General features: G+C 29.8%; 4 protein-coding genes and 1 long non-coding RNA gene across 8 annotated transcripts; 1 reads left to right on the top strand and 4 right to left on the bottom strand.

Annotated features, from left to right (window-relative positions):
* Nucleotides 1-30: 30 nt before the first annotated feature.
* Nucleotides 31-537, bottom strand: LOC126905243 (uncharacterized). Its single transcript, XR_007703902.1, has 2 exons — nucleotides 435-537; nucleotides 31-368 (listed from the first exon to the last, which is right to left on the bottom strand). It is a non-coding gene; the product is annotated as an uncharacterized LOC126905243 (long non-coding RNA).
* Nucleotides 479-19,693, top strand: LOC126905237 (peroxisomal targeting signal 2 receptor). The gene is made up of 9 exons (XM_050684762.1): nucleotides 479-615; nucleotides 3,209-3,483; nucleotides 9,726-10,075; nucleotides 17,846-18,145; nucleotides 18,234-18,347; nucleotides 18,406-18,514; nucleotides 18,578-18,771; nucleotides 19,060-19,145; nucleotides 19,233-19,693. The coding sequence occupies exons 4-9, from the start codon at nucleotides 17,861-17,863 to the stop codon at nucleotides 19,384-19,386; spliced, it is 942 nt and encodes a 313-aa protein (XP_050540719.1). The 5' UTR covers nucleotides 479-615; nucleotides 3,209-3,483; nucleotides 9,726-10,075; nucleotides 17,846-17,860; the 3' UTR covers nucleotides 19,387-19,693.
* LOC126905240 (uncharacterized) lies at nucleotides 961-10,558 on the bottom strand. Of its 3 annotated transcripts, none has more exons than XM_050684768.1 (7): nucleotides 10,454-10,558; nucleotides 2,902-2,965; nucleotides 2,141-2,219; nucleotides 1,914-2,037; nucleotides 1,518-1,607; nucleotides 1,405-1,461; nucleotides 961-1,312 (listed from the first exon to the last, which is right to left on the bottom strand). In XM_050684768.1, the coding sequence occupies exons 2-7, from the start codon at nucleotides 2,951-2,953 to the stop codon at nucleotides 1,052-1,054; spliced, it is 663 nt and encodes a 220-aa protein (XP_050540725.1). In that variant the 5' UTR covers nucleotides 2,954-2,965; nucleotides 10,454-10,558; the 3' UTR covers nucleotides 961-1,051. The 3 variants fall into 3 exon arrangements, with proteins under 3 accessions (XP_050540725.1, XP_050540724.1, XP_050540723.1); XM_050684767.1 differs by lacking the exon at nucleotides 10,454-10,558 and adding an exon at nucleotides 7,545-7,798; XM_050684766.1 differs by lacking the exon at nucleotides 10,454-10,558 and adding an exon at nucleotides 3,039-3,209.
* On the bottom strand, nucleotides 11,303-13,220 carry LOC126905235 (arrestin homolog). The gene is made up of 7 exons (XM_050684760.1): nucleotides 13,062-13,220; nucleotides 12,866-12,987; nucleotides 12,451-12,795; nucleotides 12,190-12,378; nucleotides 11,895-12,083; nucleotides 11,669-11,837; nucleotides 11,303-11,599 (listed from the first exon to the last, which is right to left on the bottom strand). The coding sequence occupies exons 1-7, from the start codon at nucleotides 13,129-13,131 to the stop codon at nucleotides 11,430-11,432; spliced, it is 1,254 nt and encodes a 417-aa protein (XP_050540717.1). The 5' UTR covers nucleotides 13,132-13,220; the 3' UTR covers nucleotides 11,303-11,429.
* LOC126905238 (cuticle protein 8) lies at nucleotides 19,150-22,996 on the bottom strand. Of its 2 annotated transcripts, none has more exons than XM_050684763.1 (5): nucleotides 22,862-22,996; nucleotides 22,394-22,783; nucleotides 20,159-20,323; nucleotides 19,695-19,832; nucleotides 19,150-19,616 (listed from the first exon to the last, which is right to left on the bottom strand). In XM_050684763.1, the coding sequence occupies exons 1-5, from the start codon at nucleotides 22,871-22,873 to the stop codon at nucleotides 19,413-19,415; spliced, it is 909 nt and encodes a 302-aa protein (XP_050540720.1). In that variant the 5' UTR covers nucleotides 22,874-22,996; the 3' UTR covers nucleotides 19,150-19,412. The 2 variants fall into 2 exon arrangements, with proteins under 2 accessions (XP_050540720.1, XP_050540721.1); XM_050684764.1 differs by having other exon boundaries at nucleotides 19,150-19,613.
* Between the last annotated feature and the right edge of the window lie 510 nt (nucleotides 22,997-23,506).

Here is a 23,506-nt window from a genome sequence, read left to right as displayed (position 1 = left end):
GATTTTTCATCGACCTTAATTTTGACGACGCCATCAAAAGTGGAAATTGAAACATAATTCTTAATGCGTATAAATTATGTAACTTACTTGAGCCGTGTAATTTGAAAATCAACGACACATTCATCTGATTCTTTGTGTTCACGGGACATAATTAACCGTTGCCATACTCAATTCTCGACGTGTCAGTGAAGTTATTAGAACTCTCACGTTTGCGTGGAATTTCAAAATCAATACCGTCTCTGAATGCCAAATAATTAAATTTGACACACACTCATATACATACGTGTTTTTAAAAAGGGCTCGATGGTCAGTTGGATATTATAGTCTTTGCTTTGGTGTAATAAATAATTTTTTTATAGTAGAAATTTCTATATATAGATTTGAAATTTCAAATAGTTAATTTATCAAAACCATAATTAAACAAATCTTATTACTTATGTTGTTTGCAGTGAAAGTAACAGTTGTATTTTCCATCATTTTCATTGTGGTCGAAAAAAAATATTAAAAAGAGAGTATCACCGCCCGTAATAACGAAACGCCACCTGAAATTGTGTAGATTAACTTATTAATTTCCCGACCATATCAAATGAGGTGTTATACAGTCTATCATATCAGGTATTACATTATTATCTATTCTATTAATTTATCATTACGTAGTCCGACAAATAATGAGCACTACCATCTCGTGTATCCATAGCACTACTTTGGATAAATCGGACGGGTTTTCTTTTTTTATGTAATGTTTTTGAAATGGGTGCTACTTTTTTTCTGTACAGTAATTTTAAATGTAAATTAATTACAATCGATATTTACTATTTACTTCAATTTATATGTTTACTCTTGATTATTTAATCTGTTTTTTAAGAGATTACGGTCCAATCAGTTTCAATGTAGATAAAAATTAAACAACAATATTATAAAACATTATTAGTAATTTAATTAATAAATTAATACAGATAATTTATTAAAACGATGGCATAGACCCAATCACACACACACGTAAAAATAAAATAACAAAACCACAACAGTGAAATAAATTGCACATAAAACATTATTTATCATCGAACGGTTTCAGCAAATATTTCTGTCCGGTTGATTCATCTAACACCACACCAGTTCTCATATCAAACACTAATACGGGCGCAGACTTAGGATATTCTCTGTCACCTTTATAAGGTGTTGTTTCTAATGGCTCCATAGGTTTTTTCTTGTAATTGCTGCGAATTATTCTGTTAGGTCTCCTCATCATCACCTTATGCCTTTTCACATATTTTACATATGGTTTGTAAATTATTGGCCTAGGGCGACTTTCCTAGAATATAAGATTTAATTTTAGTATGTCTATTCATCAAAAAATAAGCTCAGAGTTATATTAAAGCGTAGTTTATCAATAAAAAGTTTCACCTGAGTAGATTCGGGCTCGTTTTTCAAGTCATCCAATTGATCGCCAATGTTTTGCCCCTAAACAAAAACTTATAGTGTGATTTAAAAAATCGTATCTTTTTTTTTTTACTTACATTATCGTCATATGTTGATTCTCCAATATTTCCGTGGTTAAAATCCCAATACTGTTCACCATATCCACCATCTTTATCACCCCATTTGACCTACTCAAATCAGTTCACATTTTTTTTGTAAAATAATTTAATATAATATACATAATAATTCCAGTAAAATGACGACCTTAAATTTCAAGAAAGACTTTCAGTTTTAATTATCACATGGTTATAGTTATTTTTACGTTAGTTAATTTTCATCATCAGAATTCTCAAATTTTATCATAAAAAAATAATCATTTTAAATAAAAATCTTTTAAGTTTAATTAATAATTATTAACTATCATCAAAAGTAGCATATAACGTATCTTAATTTATGGAAATATTTGTTTAATACATGGATGATAATCTAATTACCTTTCCTTGATGTCTATGATCATCAAAATCTTTTTTTTCGTATCTCTGCTCCCAAACATTTGGATCTTCAAACACATGTCCAAATTCTAGCTGATTAGGACTACTTTTCAATGAATAAGCATCCCTATATAATGCATCATATTAAACCGTTAATACATAAAATAAAGATAAAAGGAAATTTAATGAATAAAATTTTTTTTTGATTATTATTAAAAAATTAATATTACATAAAGTGTTTGTTGTCTTTTTCCACTTCTTCGTCCTCTTCTTCCACTTTCGCTTTTATTTCATCAATAACATCTTTATCTAAGGAATCATTAAAATTAATCAGTCGTTGTTGGTTATTCTAACGAGTATATATTAACTTAATTGAAGAAATCTGCTAATAATTTTCATCATTTTTTACGAGGACCAGGCAAATATTAACTTTTAGGATTTGCCTAAATATAATAAAAAGTTATGTAGGTAACTTTAGATACAATATTATATCAAAGTTATTGTATGTCCTAATTGTTTTAAATTTTTTTATTTTTAGTGACATATGAGCATTTTCTTTAGTACCAAAGAAAATGTTAAATTTGGTATATTTATTTCCTAGTCAATAAAATATTGCTGAAAAAATTGACTGTTTTCAATTATAAATATTGATTTTGTTTTCGTGTACGATTATGTAAATTAATTTATACATTTAATGTATGTAATTTTATATTAATACATTTATAAATATGTTAACAATAAAAAAATGTATTATAAAAGTTAATAAGTTGATAAAATTTAAGTAGCAACTATGAAATTAATAGTAATATTAGTTATATCTTTTTTGTGGACGTTTGTTAAATGTAATTTCACATTTTTAGTTAAATTTTAGTTCTAGATAAAATTTTGTCATAGACAATATTTTAAATGGAATATTGTCTTTTCTTCAAAAGCAGTTTTTTTTTAATTCTATTAAAAAGTATATATTAAAAGCAATATATGGTTTACTCACTTTTAAGTTCATCGTTATTGAGACTAGGTGACACTGTAATCGTGGACGCCATATGGTGACTGGCCTGTATGTGTAAACCATTATAAAATTATAAAAACTTATTCATTATTTACATAATCTTACTATGATAAACTTACTATAATCAGTAATAAGCTACAGTAGTAGAAAAAATCAAATGTTATAAGCCAACGTTTTGTCTTCATATTTTAAATAATAAAATAAAATTTTTACTACGTTTACTTAAAATTAATATTAATGTAATAAGTTAATGTTTTATTTAAATAAATATCAAATATCTTATTAACAGTACGGTTGCGGGTACAATACTGAAACTGATCGCCGGAAAAACGGTTATCACGATTATGGTTTTCCATCAGTAGCAATTACATGGCAAATTTCCCGTTCAATAATCGCCTAGTGTTTTCACGTGTAACCATTTCACTAAAAAAATTTCGATTGATCTTTGCAACAATTGTAGCCGCAAATCAAATAAGACAAGCACAGTATCCGGACACAAAATTGTTTATAAAATGCATGTTAAAGAAGATACTTTGAATGAGAGCATACCAAAAGAGTATTGAGGTAATTGAATCACTATGTATCAATACTTTCATAAATACTTTTATTTTTTAATTAGTAATATTCTATTTGAAAAGGTTCTCAATCGAATATGCTAATGATTAGGATACCAGCTATTTTACAAATATACAAATATCGAATCATAGCGCCTATTTGTATTCTAATTAGTATAAAAATGATCTCCAAAATATATTCTTCTCTTTTAAAAAATACTAATTAACGTGAGTAGAATTTTAAGTTTTAAAATAAAATCATACTAGGGAAATATACAGTAAATTATAATTTCCATGTACTGACCAAGTCTCCTTGCTTTCTCCAATTAAAAGCCTACACTTGAAACATACACATTTTGATTTATTATAGTCCTACAGATAAGAGATCAATCGATGTAGTTAATCAGATTTTTCTTTATAGGTTAGGTTTAGATTTAAAAATATCAAAACAATTTATGCATTTTACATAGACTAGTTTTACTTAAGATTACGATACTCATGTGTTTTAATAAAAAATATACAATGTATACAACGTCTATAACATACATAGTCATATCATGTATACATTGTCTAGTCATAAGTTCTTACATGACTTATACTCTAAATAACTCGCAAAAGAAAAACATGGTAACTTTCAAACAAACCTAAAATAAGCTTTAGCAGTATATCTAAGTTATTTTAAAAGTTCCTCTTAAGCTAACACCATCTGCCAAATAAATTATTATTCGAATTTCTATGTATTCAAAAAATCTTCTTGTTCAACATCTTAATCTTATTCTATGGCTCTTGGTAGTAAGATGAACAGGTTCAAAAATAGCATAATGAAAATGATCTTTTCATAAATTTACATATGACTAAAGTCCTTAAGGAATCTTCGACTTAAATTCCCATTATAATCAATATTGAGTTATTTTTTGTAGGGATTCTAGTTTCTTTATACGTTCTAAGCAAACTATATTACGTACAGTATGTTCTTAAAGTAAAAACACACTGATTTTAATATACAGAGTATTTATAAGGAAAAACAATGCTATGTTATATACAGTGTCTTTAAAGCAACATCAATACTGTTTTGTATACAGGTATCTTTAAAGTACAAAAAACCATGTTATGTTGTTAATTACTGCGTTTTAAAATGTACGGTGTAAAATAAAGCAGTGCCGTCGTTATGATTTATAAGGCTTATAACTATGTAAAATATATAAGTGCGGTTGCATTTTCGTACAGTCCTCGTGGCTGCACTGAACTCAAGTACCAAATAAACTATTTTACATTATCTAAATACTTTTAATTGACAATTGGCGACATAGGTAGCAAAGGATAATCAAATAAATTCCAGTAGAAAATTTGAGAAAACATAATAGTAAAATCCGATATCTTATAAATTTTCTATCAAAAACATGATTTATCGCTGTTACTCATAAATTATGTAGTCTTAAAAGTTATGAAAAAATTTTAGCTTAATAATCAAAATATCTAATAAACTTAAATATCTTGTCTTCAATGCAATTTTAAAATAGAAACCTATAAATTACAATTTCTCATGTGTATCGTGGATGCATGAAACATAAATTTATTATTGTTATCTCATTGTATAGTTAATTAGCATAAATACTGTATAGTTACTGGGGTCGCCGACTAATCTCGGCCACAGCTAAACAAACACACTGTACAGGTACGCGGATCAAACAAAAGACAATTAACCAGTTTAGTACTCTTAATTAAATCCTTGATGACATGCTAAGGGGGAAGAAATAAACGAATGAGACATAACTGGTTTTTATGGGAACGTAGAGGGTTGGTTTAAATAGTTATTAGAGACAAAAGTATCTCAATGGATTTGACCATTGCTGTAACATGATCATTAATTATTGGAAATTTTTATATTTTTTTTATGTCAACAGCAGTGGTGTTATTTGAATTATATAAAAAGGAGAAATAATTACGAATAATATTCTTACCATTTCAAAAAAATAATAATTGAATATATAATTTTCTCAAACAGGATTATCAGAAACTCAATGTATCCTCCCCTAAGATTACAACATCTTAGAAGGATAAAACAATACTAACTTAATAACTAATATGAACAAATTTATTACTATATTGAAAATTTATTGCGTTTAAAATTGCATTTAAATCAAAAGTTTAATAAAGTCATAAAGTATTTTACTATACTTTTGTAAAGGATATTAAGTTTTCAAAAAATTCGGAATGCCCTGTAATACTACCTAACTATTAAAAATTCAAAATATTTCATTAAAAAGTTTGAAATTATTGAAAACTTAATAATTTACAAGGTAGATAATTATTTGTGCATTATAAAATTTAAAAATTATACGCACACATTGAGTTTTTTTTAACTTACATAAATATAACATTATAATTAAATATTTATTTTTAATTAAACATTTTTATAATATATAAAATCATAGATTGGCAAAATTTAAACGTATTAAATCTTATCATTTAATTTTTGGACAAAAATGTATCTGAAATCCTTTTTATACATAATTCCATTCATTTTTTTTAAACATACAATAAAAAATCAATATCATTAATGAATAGCATGAACACTTTAATACAAAAATGTTTTTGGTAGAACACTACATATAAGACGTGTAAGACAAAGAGAGTTTATTTAAATTAGGCAATATGATAACCAAAGTTGAGAACGGTAACAGGCTAACTTTAAAAATAAAATACAACAATATTATACATTTTTTGGTTATGCAATATACAATGGTTGGTTAAGAGTTATCATTCATTTTACTTAAGATCGCATAAAACGAGCTAACCAAATTTAAATAATGATGACCGCGAAGTTTATTTCATCTTAACAAAGACCATGGTCTTGTATTTTATATGATAAAAGCTTCTCTAAGAATATTAAACGAATAGTAAGTTAAATATGATAAAAATATTGATTTACTAATAAAGAATAAATGCCATAGATTCACTTAAAAAAAAATAAAATGCGAATAATGTCGAGGAGTTTATTCAATAAAAGGTCTAAAAAGATATATTAGATAGATTTGTTTTGAAATTATAAAAACGTCATTTATTCCTTAAAAAAACATTCTACATTCTATACTTTTAATCTATACATTCATGAATCATATATAAAAATAAATAAATTGATTCATCTGTATGTATACAATTAGTTAATATATATTTACTATGAGTCGTTTGTTACGAGATTTTTATACTAATATGTTTCACTAAATCAATAACTGCAATGTTTAATATTTATACACATATAATTATTTAATATTTTATAAATTACCGTTTGTACAGTATTTTATATAGAATACAATTGCGTTAACAAGTGATTAAAAATTGTTAATTAAAAAGAAAATCAAGTGAACGCTTATTTTTGAGTGAAGTTTATTTTTCTTGCAATAAATGTAGAAAATAAAGGAAAAATAATTGTTTTATGACGACATGCCTTTCTGCATTCGTTTGGCCGTATGGAAGTCATATAAATCTGTTGAACGGGCCACCGAGCACGTTCCAACTTATAGTTATAATCTATAAAACCCTCGTGATCCTTTGCTGTGATAATTCTACGCACGCGGTTTTCTATCGCGGTGAGACTCGAAAGACATAAAAAAAAATCGTTTTGTAAATCCTTTCAATGTTTACGCTGGCTCAGGTAATTCACGAGGGAATTATAATACTACAAAGTCCCTTGTTTTCGTGCGACCGTTGGTCACACAACGGACTGCGTTTTCATCGTCTAGGGGGGGGAGCTTTGTGCGGGTACTGTTATGCGTCGGATACTGGTTTTATGACAAATGGTGTGCCGCGTTTCCTTCCGGACCGCCGCCGCAACAGTGTGTCCCACTAGCGGAAACCGGTTTTCCGTGAATAGAAAAACGCGTGAAGCCTCAATGTTTACGGTCACTGTAATAAATCACCAAACAACGGGACCCGGAACACTACCCCTTCGACTTTGCATATAATTACAAAGGAACACATAAAATAAAAAGGGTAGTCCACTGTACACACGCAGGGTGCACGTCTCGGATGTCTTAAATACCTGCGGTGCCTAATCGAGTGTTATCTTACCATGTGATCGGACATCAAATTATCAATTGTGACTAGTTTCGATTTTGACTGGTAACATTAAAAAATGCAATTTCGAAACTCGACATTAAAAGTAAAATCATGTGTATTCTGGACAAGGTATTGCACACTTAATAGTATTTTGGTTAAACAACAACATTGGTCGATAAAAATTCAAACAAAGAGAAATAAATTTTATTTCCATGTAAATAAATATGATATGAGATCGAAATGAACAAACGAACAATTTTATTTAATATTTATTTGTGCAGCTTTTTAGTATACCGCATAATATAATCTTTAGTTCAATGTATAGTATTACGTTTACTTAAGTGAGTTTACAGTTAATGAGAAAATATCAGTAAATTAAAATTTATTTTCTGACGATCTGATTAGTTATACAGTTTTTTTTGTTGTAATAATATTATTAACGTTGTTGATTAATTAATTATTTTATTTTTTTGCATTGGAAATATTTAAATTATTCGAATGCTCTACCTAAGAATATTAAAAATAATATATTTTCAAATAATGACATCAATCATTTTTATAGACAAAAAGAAACATTATTGACTTTGTGAAAAATTTTATATAAGCTTATTTCAAGTCTGATATTTCTTAACTTTTCAAGCCGATTGATAAATCATAAAGGTTTATCTCATAAACGCATTTCCATCAGAAGTATTGAATACAAATCTAAGGGGTTTATAATATTTTTTGAATTCCATTTTGGTATCTCTTACATGTTCTTGATAAATATCCATTATTCTTAGTAGTAGTCTAAGATATTTCCAAGTTTCGCAAGATATTTGATCTGGAAATCAATCATCGCAATGTCGATGTCATATATACTTTTTTAAAAACCTAAGCGATTTTAGATATGACATTTTTTAATTTTAATTTTATTTTCCTTTTGGATACTTCATTATTTACAAATATTTTTTCAAAAACAATACAGTTGTTCTGTAAATCAACCACTGAATGATATATTTTTTTTTGGATATTGAATAAACTCCTCGACATTATTCGCATTTTATTTTTTTTTTAATGAATCTATGGCATTTATGATTTTATTGTTTGTATACTGCATAACTAAAAAGAGTAAAATATTGTCATATTTTAGTTGTAAAATTTTTTTTTTTTGACAATTTTACCACTATAGTTTTTGGGTTTCGTATCACTTAAAATTTTTTTATCTAACCTTATTACAACATTGCCAAAAATAGTTTTGCAGTACTATTTCCATGTGTGTTATATGTAATAATGAAATTGGTAATCTTTAAATAAAAATTAAACAATGAAATGAACCAATTAAAACTATGCTATGCGTTTGTAAGAGACATTTGCCAAGGGCACAATTATATTAAAAACGCAATTTCAATGAGTGGAAGATTAATTCAGTTATGATGATTATTGACGCACAAATTTTTGTTTTTTTTAATAAAGAGCTTTTTGTAGAATTATTGTTTTACTATAGAATAAACAAATTGGGTGGTCGGGATGTAAATATATTTTATTTCTAGGGGTTCTTGAAACGGCCTNTTTATTTCTAGGGGTTCTGGAAACGGCCTTGATTTTGGTTCATGACTTTATTACTGTCGTTTCGTATCATGTAACAATTATTTAAATTAATCTGTACAATTAATTTACCTAATTTTGGTATTTGTATAAATATTTAAGGTTTCATAGCATTTTATGTGAATGTATTTTTTTTGCCCTCGAAATATGTATTCGTAATTTTTATGTTTTTTTGAGTTACTTATATTTTAATTTTAAAATAATATTAGCTACAAGTGGTAATTATTATAATATTTTTTAGATTTTAACTTAAGTAAAATTTAAATAAAACTTGAGTTTATTTCAAATTAATTAAAATTTGTTTTCTATATGAGATGTTTAGAATGCATTGGGTATGATTTAATTAATTATTTTTGGTCCATCCGTATATTTAACTAATTTTTTTATGTGACTCATTTAAAATATGTGTATAGATATATGATAACGATTCAGTGCGTGTATCTTACATATTTGTGATTTGCTTTAATCTAACACTACATTGCATGTTAAATGAAATTTATATGTTCGAAAAAATCTTCTTTCTAAAAAGTAAAAACAGATCTGTTATGAGATATTACAGTCATGCAAAAATGTAATGTTACTTTTCTTTTTTTTCTCCGTGCATAGAAACAACATGGATAAATAACACAAGTAAGAAAAGATGTGTCCGGCTGTACAAACAACATCAGCGACCGTTTTCTAAGATGATTGATGGGTTTACGCAACAGTAAATCATAATTATAAAAATGCCCATCGGCATAAATTATGCATGGCCAATGGGGGAACCGACCCTTGCCGCCGAGACTACAGGAATCTTCTGGTCATTGGGTCATTGGAGCTAACCCTTTATGGGTACTTGGTTTCTTTTTACGGCCAACACCAAAAGGGCTTAGACAGTCATATACAATCGTTGTAACAACTCGGTTTGGATTACCAGGAAAGATCTTCGGAGAATTCGGAATTTTCAATCGCTACTTGTAAGTTTTTTTTATTAAGTTTTAATTATTATTTAGAAAAATTTTACGGAAGTTTACCAGATGCTTAATATTGTATAATAATAATAATAATTATTATTAATAAAACCCTTTTTCTTCAGTTAGCAAAAAATATTTTTTTTTTGCTCATACTTTTTTTGTAATTTAACTAATGTTAATTTCAACGAATTTACTTATTTTATTTAAACGTGAAAATTATACGCCAAAGGTTCGTTAAGTATAGCTTTTAATAATATTAGCGAAACACTTGTTTTAACAAAGAGTATAGGCACAATTATTATATTTGAAGAATTTAAAGTAGTTCCTACATGAGCTGTTTTTTGTAAATAATACAATTAAATTTCTTAATCCAACAATTACCTTAAAAAATTAATCCTGTAGACACTTCCGTTTTTTGCAGTTGTTCCTTTCACTTATTTATGGAAAGTATAATGCTATAAATTAGTTTAAAAGTAAAACGGCAATAGCAACTAACGAACTCATCCATGAAATGTTTGTCGTTAAAAACTTTTTTTATTTCATTTTACATCAATTAAATTAATAATCTATCCAGAAATAACACGGTATTTTATTGATAATATTGTTATGTGGTATTTAACTCAATACTTTTACTCTTAGATAATGGCAATGGCTTTCTCATTAAGCCAATTATTGTTTATACTGATTAATTTGCGTATTGATTAAAAAAAACACGATTTAATTCAATACATTTTTCTGTAATATTATTTGTACCTTCTGTGTTACACTATTATAAACAAGTAACTAAACGTATAAAAATCGTTGTCATTATACGATTTGTTTCCTTTAAGGACTACTGTAATAATCTGTAATCGCATGGAACATGTTCTCAATGCAAACGTGTTTGGGATTTGTTTTGCCCTTCCGGTCAGAAATAATATCAAGTTTTTTTCAATTAAAGTGCACCCTGAACTTCCGTGTATCGGCTTATTTGTATGTGAATATCGTTCCCGAAGGGTCAAAGGTGTGAAAAACGGAAATCGAACCAGTACCGAATATTCCGGTTGGAAATGTTCAATAGGTACTCGCAGACGGCACTTGGTCAGTGGACACACCCCGTGACACGCATTGACTATACTATTGTAATTCGCTATATGCCTATGTGTGTTGAATAGATTCTCTGGGAATCGAATCCTGAATTTCAGGTTTAATTAGTCGAAGGATCGGCCAACGGCGTTTTGCACAAGGCGAATCGATTTATTTTGTTATTGTTACAATACATTTTATTTATTGATTTTAATACAACCCGAATTCCTATATTGCACGAATTATACGTAATAAAAAGATAAACAACTTTGCGTTTCGATTTTTATTGGTATTATTCGTCAGCCAACCTAAGCCTCGCAAAATCTTCAAATACTAAATTGTCTTCATCGTCATCGCCGTAGGTCTTTTCATACTTTAGCCTGTCGATACTTCTCATTTTTTTCAGCGCTGCTTTTGACGGTTGTGATTTGGCTGCAGAAGCAGAAACGTAATCATCCGACACTGTACGGCAGAATTTAAGTGCATTATTATAACGGGCCGATTAATGTTACGAGTGACAGTGGTATTAACCTGGGTTAGGATGCATCAGTTTGAAAGGTACGTCTGTGACCAACTCTCCTCCCAAAGTGCCGCAGTTCAATTTAACTCTGACCGAATACGAAATGACTATACCGGTCTGGTCACTAGGTCCTTTACCTTCAGCCATTAGTGTAGACGAAGCCAAATTGACATCGTCGTCCTATAGAGATAAACTTTTTTTTAATTAAAATGTTGCAGAAACTAACTGTTCGATTACCTTCAAATGGCCATCCAAAGCGATTCCTCTTCTATCTTTGTTACTGGCTGCTAATGGCACCAAAAAAAACTGCTTGGAAAATGATGCGCCCGGTGTTATGGGGCATCCTTCTCGTGTCTCCAGGCTGGCAACAAATTTTGAAAATTGAGCGTTCACCATTGTAACTTCTGTGTGTTGTACTACATATACCTATCGTGAATTCAACGGGCAACTTTTTTATTTTTTTTTAACAATAATTTATTAATTGGAAAAACTTTCTAAATATATTACTATTTAATTAAATTATTTTACTAACCTTAATGTTTTTCACCGATTTTCTTGAGCTATTGCTGACTACTACTGTAGTAATGACTTTTTCACCGTGATAGTATATTTCCCTATCCAAAGTAACCTCTAAGCTGATTTTACCGTGCGAAAAAGTAAAACCTTTGCTAATCAACGAACTTGGCAGCCTTTGTCCTCTAGTTAATGGCGCGTATTGTAGCTTTAAAAAATTAAATAGTATTTGACTTCAGCTGTGACATTGTGCGTACTTAACATAATAAACGATGTATACCTTTTTAATGATCAACGATACAGATGACCTCGATTGACCCCTGTCGTCTTCTCTATCGGATACGTACGTGAGGATACTATACTCGACTCCCAACGGTTTGCCGTCGTCGTCATCACCGGGTTGCAGTGTAACTGAGGATGGCGAATTAGGCGGAAATTGAAATACAAACGGAAACGCATTAGAAGTACCAAACTTCTTAATCAGTTTCCTCTGAACTGGTGTTAAGTCTGACGAAATGTCTTTGACTTGTGGAACTATTTGACTGCAAGCCAACACCATTTCTTTGCTGAACTTGACACCCATTACCTCGTCTTCGGCTCGCCCATATCGATACGTCGTCGAAACCTAAAATAAAATGCATCATCACTCTTTAGTTTTTCTATTTTTCATTATTCTTATGTAGATGAAAATTTACCTGACCGAAGATTTTTCTACCTTGTAGATAGTCATTTTCAACGACGACAACGCCGTCAATTGGATCAACGCTATCCAAGTGATCTATAAAATCTCGTTTGCCTAAATAAACGGTCACTTTCCCTGGAATACATTGATACAACGTTATTCTTGTATTTTACGAACAATAAACAATTCTGAGTGTCTATAAACATTACCATTTGGTGTAGTTTTTTTAAAAACTTTTAAAGCAGCTATAAAATAAACAAATAAAAGAGGTATCATCATATAAATACGGCTCACTAATTAATAAAATGCAAAACACACAAGTGAAGATGTCTAGGCCGAATGCGACCCTTACGACTAAACTGCTGATCAATGGTATCTAAAGTTTTCAGTAGGGTTTCTCGGCGCAAGATTATAATGTCATTTGATAATTGGATCAAGTGAAGACCCGGAAATTCTTCTAGGTGTTTTTCTATTCAAATGTCTTTGTTGAAAATTTTAAAACGTGTTGACATTTTTAACCCACAGTTTCTTACTCTACTCAAGAAGCCTTTTTCACTTTGTATAAACTGATTAAATATAAGAAATGGACTAGTCGATATTTTAAACTATATTGTCTTTCTTTAAGAATTTTATTTTTTAATTTAATTAAATAAATTAATGTAATTAACTAAAACGATTAATTTTCTCATAGTTATATTCGACTAAAACCAAAAATTGTAAAAGAAAATCTTAACCGCATAAAGTTTAGTGATTATTTTTCAGTATGAGAAAAACAAGATATTATTAATATTACTTAACAAAATAAAGTTATGTAACAGAATGTTCATAATCCCACAAAATGTCCTACTTAAATTGTATAAAAGTAAATAAATTGAGACATAGCAGAGTGGATTGAATCAAAACATTCTGTATATCCACTACAATACTATGAAAATAATACAACTCTAATAACTTTTTACAATTTTTAAAAACGATTACTCAAAGATAGAGCTTCAATAGATTCTTATGGAATAATTAATTGGTTTTAAATGGATTTCCCGAAAAAAAATTTCGCTATTTATACACTCAAATTAGGAAACACTTCAATTTTAAAAGGCTCTTAAGTACACACATGTATTTAAATTTATATATGCATATTTATTACATCTAATATGTAAAGTGATTCATTAAAAATAAGGCACTCATTTTCTCGAAAACTATTAAACAGTTTTAATTTTTATAAAGAAAAATTTTTTGATTCAAAAAACTCTACAATAATATATAGCCAGAATAGCTTAAAAAAATTAATGTACTAAATCAACTTAAAAAGAAAAAAAAATGTTTAGTTTTATGTAATTTTATTCAATTTTAGTTAATACTACTGTATATACTTTTTATTTCTGTCGGCTAAAGGCCTCAGATGTCGAAGCCTTAATAAAAAAAAAAAATAATGTGTAGTCAAATAATTTTTTTTCACCACTACAGGGATAAAAAAACTTAACCTTAATTATTTTTAATAAAAATCCCTATTAGCATCGATGCGAAGCTGAGAAGGTATTAATTTTACTATGATGTGTTTTTTTTGTTGTGCCTGTTGCCATTTTTTCTCAGCTATCACGGGACCGATTTCTTTCAACGATAAGTCAAAAGATCATAAATCGTATCTAGTTGAAGACATTACCCTTAAAAATTGAAAAAATTAAATGGGGTAAATCTTGAGACTTCAAATTTAAGACTTGAGTCTTTCACGCGTATGGTACAAGGTTCAAATCTACCTTTGGCAAATTATACTTTGTATTTTTTTTTGAGTTAAAAAAAAATTTTCAAATCATTTGATTTTTATCTCATTTAGATTCAATAAATATCAAGGATTCCATCACTGTAGTCTCCCCTCGTGAGAAGAAATTTCTTACTCATGTTAATATTTTTTGTGCCTCTTATTTAGTTTTATAGCTTTCATTTGACTAACTTTTTTTAACGATACATAAAATGATCACAACTCGTATCTAGTTAAAGATATTACCCTCAAAAATTGAAAAACTATCCACTTTATCAATTAAAAAGTTATTTAACCCATATATTCCAATTATAGATAATTAAAATACTTCATTTCTAATGTTTTTTAAAGTATTTATTGTCNCCATTTATTCCAATTATAGATAATTAAAATACTTAATTTCTAATGTTTTTTAAAGTATTTATTGTCTAATTAGGTTTGATATGATAATAGGTTTCTGTTTGGTACAGAACTTCTTTAGCAAAAATCTAATAGACCAGTTGTTACAAACATCGTTGATTATATAATATCGTGTGACAGCTGATCTCTAGGGTCTTGCTTTACTCACCCCCTTGCCCACCCAGTACGGCAAATCGACGACCTCCATGTCAGGTGTCATCCGCGTACAGTTCATTGTCGTAAGTCAGTTGGTCTATTGTTTTATGTGTCATATTATTTTCTGTAGAAAGCGCCTTCGTTTCAATAGTAAATTGTTCGGCCATTGTACGCCTTTATTCTTATTATTTTTTTATTGCACCCTTGTGCTCAAAGTTCTCGTGTCTTTGCAAGCCACCAGTGATTGATCATCACTAAAAAACTTCATTGCCGTAGTCGCTTTTCCGCCGTCTGTTCTCATCTGTCATTACGTGCCTGGATCTTCACCCTGACTCGTGATACTCAGATGCTCGACATCATTACCACAAGATCTCATACAGTCCACTTATCACTTTCAACAACTTCATCTGTTCAGCTAAGTTTTTATATTATTTTTACCGTTATTTATTATTTCTTAAATGAAAAGTTTTTTTTCTAATCTAAAGTATCTCTATTAGTTTTATTTTTAATGATCTACCTTTTAAATATATTTTTCAAAACTAATTATTAAAAAAAAAACGATCTGGTTAATAGAAAAACATTTTAATTAGACAAATTTATCTTAAACAAACTTAATTAATTGACTATTTGGAATAAAATATATAATATATAAGAAAATATCAATAATCTTAAAGATTACGTAATATGTCCAGAATTGATTTTGAAGATGTTAAATAATTACGGACGCCATGTCTTAAATTGACTTTGCATTTATATACATTATTCTTCAGTTTACGCAGAGTTTTTTTATGTACGTTAGATATTGTGAAATCTAAATAAAAAAAATTTTTAAGTTTTCAACGAATAAACTAATCATTTCATAGGTACTTAATATGATGCATTTAACTGCCATAGGCGCGTATTTCATATAAAACGTTTCCAATCTACGCAGTTCAGCAGATGTTCCAGAAACCAAATCACCCCAATCAATTAAATAAATATTATAAATTTGGTACCCATCCACACAATTTTTAACATCAATACAAACTCCTTTATACCAACTATCATCGGCTAAATTAAAATAAATATATTAACAAAAAAATAATGGAATTTTTACTGTTTGAATATTATGAATTATAATGCGCTCATATGAAAATAAAAGGTACTAATAANGAATATTATGAGTTATAATGCGCATATTATGAAAATAAAAGGTACTAATAAATTATTTGAGTTGATTAATTAAATATGTATCATACATCAGTATGAATTTTACTTATCTATATATTATTTTAATTATTATAACTGTTGATTACTATATTTAACGGCATAAAGTTGATCACGTCGTGGTTTAAAATTACGATCTTGTGTTTGTTTATAATGTGCATTCATACTACAATTCCATAAATCTTATTATTTGTTCATTTTTGACTTTTGTCATACAAAAATAATCTGCTTGACAGTACAGTACTCTCGTGCTGTAGTCATAATTATTCCTTAATTGAAGTTGAGGAACATTTTCAAGCGTATAGAATTGTAGGCCATTGTCGACCTGAGTTCCGTTTTGTTTGTTCACTACACCTTCATTCTATTAAATAGTATTACTAATATTAATTATTTATTATTATGACTATTTATTCAAATCCTCTTTGAAAAACTAGCTTCATAATAAGAGTTTAACATTAAAAACTAATGTGTTCAGTATTAGTTAAATAGAAAAAAATTGAATATATGATTTCTAAGTACCGAGTATGTTTTATTAAAGTTCACTTCAGCCTTTGACCAATCATACGCCGCATCAACTAAAATATAAATTATAAAAATTATTTAACCTATTAAATTTCATATACTTCTTTTGTACATTTTTATATAAAAGTATATAGTTAATTTTTTTTGTTTACTCAATTATAGTTGCTACTATCCATTTGAAATGTTACAAATGTAATTTTTTAATTCATTTTAATCATTTTTTATTGTTGTCACAATTTAAAATTAAAAATTAAATAATTGTTTTCTTTATATAAATTTCTAAACTTTTAATTGAAAATTTAATATGTTTATTCAATTTTTAAGTAAACATACTCCAAAATATGTGTTTCTGGAATAGATTTTATTTGAGCGATTATATCTTCTGCCAATTTATTTGCTTGTGATCTACAATCTACTGAGGTGACTATTATCAGATATCATCTATACTTGTTCCAACTTTGCCACGTCCCCACTGTACTACCGTTTTTATAATTTTTTTACTTTAATAATATGATAGAAAATAAATTTCCGAGCAATTTTGTTCTTATAATTTGTTTATCCAATCAACCGTTTGTTTGTTTCAGCGTATTATAGTTAAGTATTTGAATTATTACGCATATTGAAAATATACAGATTAGAACAGATCTAACTGACAACTCTTAGAAATTTTGATACAATTAAAATTTTGCTGTAATTTTATTTTAACGATTTTGAATTCTAAGACTACGTTAAAGCATATTTTTTTATTTTGATGAATTTTAAAATAATGGTATTTCAGATAGTTCTTTCAAATAATATTGATGATCGATAACAACTTTAGGAATCATAAATATTTGAATACATTTGAAAATTCAGTTAAACGATAAATATAGTTAATAAATCTCTTTTGAAAAATAATCCGAAAATTAGAATGTGTATTAATATAAATTTACAAATGGATTTTGTGATTTTTAGGTGTTTTTTACCTTAATGGCAATATTTAAAACTTTCAATAGACATGGCTACTCAATAAAATTTTCCCCCAATAGAAAAGATTTCTTAGCTGTGGCAACATCACAATACTATGGGTTTAAAGGCGAAGGGAGTTTATTTTTGTTGAAATATGACGACATAAAAAATACACTTCATAGAGAATCTGTGATAACCTGGCAAGACGGTTTATTTGACGTAGTCTGGAGCAAAAAATTCGAGGAGTTATTGGTGACTGCTAGTGGCGATGGCTCTTTGCAAATGTGGAATTACAAACAGCCACAGGTTTTTATTTTTCTAAAATCGACATGATTTTGTTGTGATTGTACACATTGGTTTAATTTTATCAAATTATTAATTATTTTGTTCAAAGAAACCACTGAGAACTTTCACTGAACATACAAAAGAAGTATGCAGCGTTGATTGGTGTCAAAACCCTGTTGACGATTTTATACTATCTTCGTCATGGGATAGTTCCGTTAAATTGGTAAGATTGATCACCAGACCATTAATAACAGTTACTTAGAAGGATTTTTATTTTCTAGTGGGATCCCAATAAATACTGTTCTTTGACAACATATAAAGGGCACACGAGGTTAGTATATGAAGTTAAATGGTCTTCATTCATGTCATCTTGTTTTGTCTCTGTTTCTGGTGAGTGTTAGCACACGAACAAATAGCTTTTCAAATATTAAAAAAATAACATTTTTATTGTAGGCGATGGGATGATGAGCGTTTGGAATTGCTCTATGCCGATAAGACCTGCTACTACGATAAATGCGCATCAGTCAGAAATCCTATGCTGTTCTTGGAGTAAATTTGATCCTTTTATATTGGCTACCGGAGGTGCTGAAGGTTTAATTCGCGTGTGGGACATTCGAAACTTACTTACGCCTGTATATCAACTCGAGGTCAGTAAATATATTACTAGTAGCTGAGCAAAAATATTAGAGTTAAATTATGAAAAAATATGTTTTCAATTTTACATTTAATTCATTTTCAAGACGATGTTTAGCACAATAAACTGAATTAAATAGTTATGTTAAACAAACACCTTATAATTATATTTTTAAATCCCAACGACTCAAGTTAACTAACTTCATTTAGTTAAAGTTTATTTGAGTAAAATGGTAAACCTCACTAACGCGGTTGATAATTTATATGACCTTAACTGTAATATTTCTATATTATTGTCTTAGGGCTGTGAAGATGCGGTTAAACGTATTCAGTTTTCTCCTCATCATCGATCAATTTTAACGTCTACTTCTTACGATTACACGACTAGGTAATTTTACAATAAAAAAATAACTTTATTCATATAATAGTAAAATGATACAACTTAAAAAACAATAAACAATGACACTTTTTTTAGGATATGGAATTATGGTGCGTCTTCGTTAGGGTCGCAGTGCCAAAGTCGTCGCAACCATTCGGACTATGTGTATGGCCTAGACATGAGTCCTGACCGAGAAGGATTGACGGCTGACTGTGGTTGGGACGCATCGGCTCACGTTTTCTTAGCCTAATTGCAGCCGTCTCATGTTGGACGAAGTTACTGTTGATACGCCTGGTAGATGACTGGAGCGCTAGAGGGATTAGTAGCGTATCCAAAAGCGTTAGCTTTACTTGGTTGAGGTCTTGGACCAGCAGCGAACCTGTGTGCCGGTGCTTTGCTCAACAAAGGTTGAGCCTGGCGGTAGTAACCAGAAATTGGTTGAACTGATGGTTGTTCATCTGATTCCTGTTCGTTACCCTGCTAAAATACAAAGTTGTTTAATAATTAGTCAATGTATAAAATTGTTATAATAAATCAAATAAATTGTATTCAACTCACTGGAAGTGTAATGTATTGAGGTTGAGGTTTACGTTCAGCTAATCTGTATTGAGGTGCTGGGGCAGCTGGTTGTGGGGTAGGTGCTGGGATTTTTACTTGAATATTAGTTGGCTCCCGGCTGACTTCAGCTTTGAATCCCTTCAATACAATTAGTTAATAAATTAATTTAAAAAAACTTACTAGAAAAATTACAAGAAAAAAATATCTCTAAGATATACAATATATTATTTAATGTATTGAAACATTTTATTCTCTAAACGATTTAATGGTTAAGTAATATTGTATTTATCTAACATAAATTCAAATTTCCGTGTTACCGATATTTAATTAATAATTTTTATGAAATCAATTTATAAAACATAAAAACAACGATACTATTTAAAAAAAAAATTTTAGAAATAGTAATATGAGTTATATAGAGTTTGAAATATTAGTAAATAGTATTTCATAGTGTTATTGATTACCTCTTCGGGATCGGCGGTGTAAGTTACTGTTCTGATAAATCCATCTGAATCTACAACACTGTAGCTTCCGGATATTTTTTGACCATCTCTGGTTTCTTTACGGTTGTGATAGTTAGTCGATTCGTCATCGCTGATGTCGAAAGAAAACTGATATTGAGCGTTCGGCTGAAATGAACACAAGGAAAATCAATAAAACCGTTGGAAAACCGAATAAGCAATAAATCAAAAGTAATCGTAAATAAACGGTTCACTAAATCGTCAAAACCCGAGATTTTTACCTCGAAGTCGCAAAAACGATACCGACCAGGTTGGGTTGGCGGTGTAATCTAATTTTTTGATTACCAAAGTACATTTTTTCGAGTGTAAAATCCGATTAGCAAGTGAACTTCCACGCGAATATTCAAAAAACACTAAGCCAATAATACTCCGGACGACCTAAATGTTTTGTTATTCTAGTCTGCCCTACACTTAATGAAAACAACAGAGTCCGACCGATCATGTCAATGTCGAAATTGAAAACTTCATTCAGTATTGCGTTCAGATGTTTACTTTCAACCGCGCAGAACACATTGCAACTATACCGGTACACTATTAGTTTATTAGCGGTATGATATATTATTTTTTTCAATTAACACTAAATGGCATAATAGGCCAACCGCGGTTACACGACTATTGCTCCTTATACGGAGCGCCTTGTGCAAGCTCTGTTGACACACACACACACGCCGGTGTTTCCACATTGCCTACACTGCACTCGACCCCTTACGCCGCATCGGTTAATTTGTCTGATGTTGTGAAATAAAAGTGAACGTCTTCTGTTCGTTTGCACATACGGTGTAGGTTTGCTACTATGCGGTTTTTTATTTTATAATGATTCGACCCCGGTGCTGCAGAGTCAACGCGGTTTGTACACGACATTATGCAACGCTGACACGGTCGGGTTGGGTCGTGACAAGTGCACGTTCGCATGTCCGGTACTAACAATTTACATATGATCGCGATTTATAACAATTTCGCTGTAATCAGTCTCAGGTGCACGTTATACAATATATGAATTATATATATTTTTGAATTGTATTGTCGACAGTAGTCAAACGTTCGCTTTTTTAATTTTCCGTCGTTTAGCCGTTCAATTGCAATAATGCGTGTACATTCTAATAGAAAATAAACAAAAAATATTGTTGTTGTAGTTATTATGTGAATAGACGTTACGTGATATTAGATCAAGTTTTTGAGGTTGACGCCCCAGCGGGCTTTGGGCAAATCACTTGATTTATATATGCGTAATATCAACAAATATAATTTATAACCCGAAATTATGTAATTCGCCGTGATACGTTATTAGATAATATATGAATATCGGTAAAAACCCACAAGTCTATATTTTAACTATGAATACGGTAATTTTAACTCGAGGAAGACTTATGTAGGTTATTATGCGATCGGATTCGGCAATGATATCTACGGTGATAAGTAAATTTGAATTTAGTAAAAGTAAGCCCATAAAAATATATTAAAATACACAAAAACCAGCTGTCAAAAAAGAAATCAAAATATTTTATTTAATAGCCTTAGATAATATTTCTAATCCGAGTAAACTCTAAACAAATATTTTAGAATATGTTTTGCACTGCGTTTTCTGCAAATCAACCAATTTTTAAGCGTTTGAATTTTCTTGGCATAAGCAATTTAAAGGCAGTATTAAATATTTAAAAATGAAATTTTCCAAGAGATTAATTTAATAATCGATAACTAATATTAGGCCATAGTTTACCAATGAATTTGATCTTTATTGATCCAGTATGCAAATGAAAATATATTAAATCTCTTTTCGAGTTTTCTCCTTGTTACCAATTTCATCAAATCCACATTAGCTTCTTGGCTACACAACGAAGCTCATATAATTTTAATTACATTGAATTTTTTAATGAAAATGACAATATAAAATATCGATAAGAAAGTAATCGAATACTTGTTCCTCGTTAATACACTGAATTGGCCATGTGCATACTAAATTTTTTGATATTAAATAATAGGATACTTTTGCTAATAATGTAAATGAGTTGTGATTTTTGTTTGTTTAACTTTTAATCCAGTTTTGTGTTTTATTAAACGTGAAATTAACTATAGCGGAACTAATTGTTGTGCAATAATTCATTAAAACTCTTATAAATTATAAAGACGTTATGCACTAGCCGGTTGGTTACTTATCAAAATAAATTTAATTAAACTCACGTCATTGTCGGCTTCCTCTTCTTCTTGTTTGTTTGGTTTGTACGCTGGTTTGGACTTTGAAGCTGTTTTTGGATAAGCTTTCGGCCTGGGCAGTGGTTGGTATTGTTCCGGTTCTTGGTAGTCTTCGGGTTCTTGCTGAGTTTGGTAGGAAGGTGTTGGATACGCTTGTTGATATTGAGGTTGGGGTTGATAAGCTATTGGACGAGGAGAAGCGGCTGCTGCGGCCGGCTGGTAAGCTGGTACTTGAACCAAAACGGGTCTCCTGGGCGCTGACTGAGGCTTATCCGACAGGCGAGCAATCTGTTGCTGTGATATGTACCTAGCGTACTCTTCTTGGGTGACCGGAACCGAATGGACAACCGACGACACTAAGGCGACCGTCAACAGACACTGTGTGACGGGCGGCAAAAAAATTGATGTTAAACATTATTGAAAGAAAAAAAAAAAATGACTATGTATTTGACTTACCTTGGATATCATTGTATAAAAAATTAATTAAATGCAATAATTAAAGCAACAAATTATTCAACGACGACAAACTCGCGCATAGCCGAACAACAAGTGAATGTGGTCCGCCGTCGGGTCCGGCGACTTATATACACCACGCGGATAATTGGACGCCACCCGTCGACTTCACGACTTTGGAGTCCGCGTCGGTGTCTTCGCACGCTCTCGTAGATTAGAAAGTGTTCCGGCGTAACAATAGTCGGAATGGACCTCGAGAAAAGTGAATTCAAAAATGAGAAATATTTTCAAACGCCCCCGAGTGTTATGTTTTTTAATATAGTTGCAAAACATGACCGGTGCCGCTGTACAGGCGATCGTGTCGACAGATTTTCAAAAAGCTCGCAACAATATGTTATCGGATGCATTTTTATGAAGCTCCGCTGCATTGTAATGTTACGCAATAATTGGAATATTCGGTTTTTTTTTTATGCAGAGAACTTTGCGTAACTCGTATCGATATAATAATAAATAATAACATTCTCGTAATTATAACACGGTTATGATGTGATCACATAATAACCAAACAAATGTACAACGGTCACGCCTATGTCCAAAGCACGATCTGTATGTTTACCCGCAAAGCCTACACATGTACAAATCGTCATT

The sequence above is a fragment of the Daktulosphaira vitifoliae genome, unplaced genomic scaffold (genome assembly GCF_025091365.1).
Source record: "Daktulosphaira vitifoliae isolate Bord-2020 unplaced genomic scaffold, ASM2509136v1 Scaffold_4, whole genome shotgun sequence".
NCBI classification, from domain to species: domain Eukaryota; kingdom Metazoa; phylum Arthropoda; class Insecta; order Hemiptera; family Phylloxeridae; genus Daktulosphaira; species Daktulosphaira vitifoliae.
This window is presented reverse-complemented; position numbering and strand designations above follow the sequence as displayed.

Coding starts and splice junctions, on each gene's coding strand:
- LOC126905240 (XM_050684766.1), bottom strand. CDS start 3,104: ATGAAGACAAAACGTTGGCTTATAACATTTGATTTTTTCTACTACTGT. Junction 2,966..3,038: donor GTAGCTTATTACTGATTATA/GTAAGTTTATCA, acceptor TTACACATACAG/GCCAGTCACCATATGGCGTC. Junction 1,608..1,913: donor ATCATAGACATCAAGGAAAG/GTAATTAGATTA, acceptor TGATTTGAGTAG/GTCAAATGGGGTGATAAAGA.
- LOC126905235 (XM_050684760.1), bottom strand. CDS start 13,131: ATGATGATACCTCTTTTATTTGTTTATTTTATAGCTGCTTTAAAAGTT. Junction 12,988..13,061: donor TAAAAAAACTACACCAAATG/GTAATGTTTATA, acceptor AATGTATTCCAG/GGAAAGTGACCGTTTATTTA. Junction 11,600..11,668: donor ACTGATGCATCCTAACCCAG/GTTAATACCACT, acceptor TCTGCCGTACAG/TGTCGGATGATTACGTTTCT.
- LOC126905237 (XM_050684762.1), top strand. CDS start 17,861: ATGGCAATATTTAAAACTTTCAATAGACATGGCTACTCAATAAAATTT. Junction 18,146..18,233: donor GGAATTACAAACAGCCACAG/GTTTTTATTTTT, acceptor TTTTGTTCAAAG/AAACCACTGAGAACTTTCAC. Junction 18,515..18,577: donor TTGTTTTGTCTCTGTTTCTG/GTGAGTGTTAGC, acceptor TTTTTATTGTAG/GCGATGGGATGATGAGCGTT.
- LOC126905238 (XM_050684763.1), bottom strand. Junction 20,324..22,393: donor AAGAGGAAGCCGACAATGAC/GTGAGTTTAATT, acceptor TGTTCATTTCAG/CCGAACGCTCAATATCAGTT. Junction 19,617..19,694: donor CTCAATACATTACACTTCCA/GTGAGTTGAATA, acceptor TTTGTATTTTAG/CAGGGTAACGAACAGGAATC.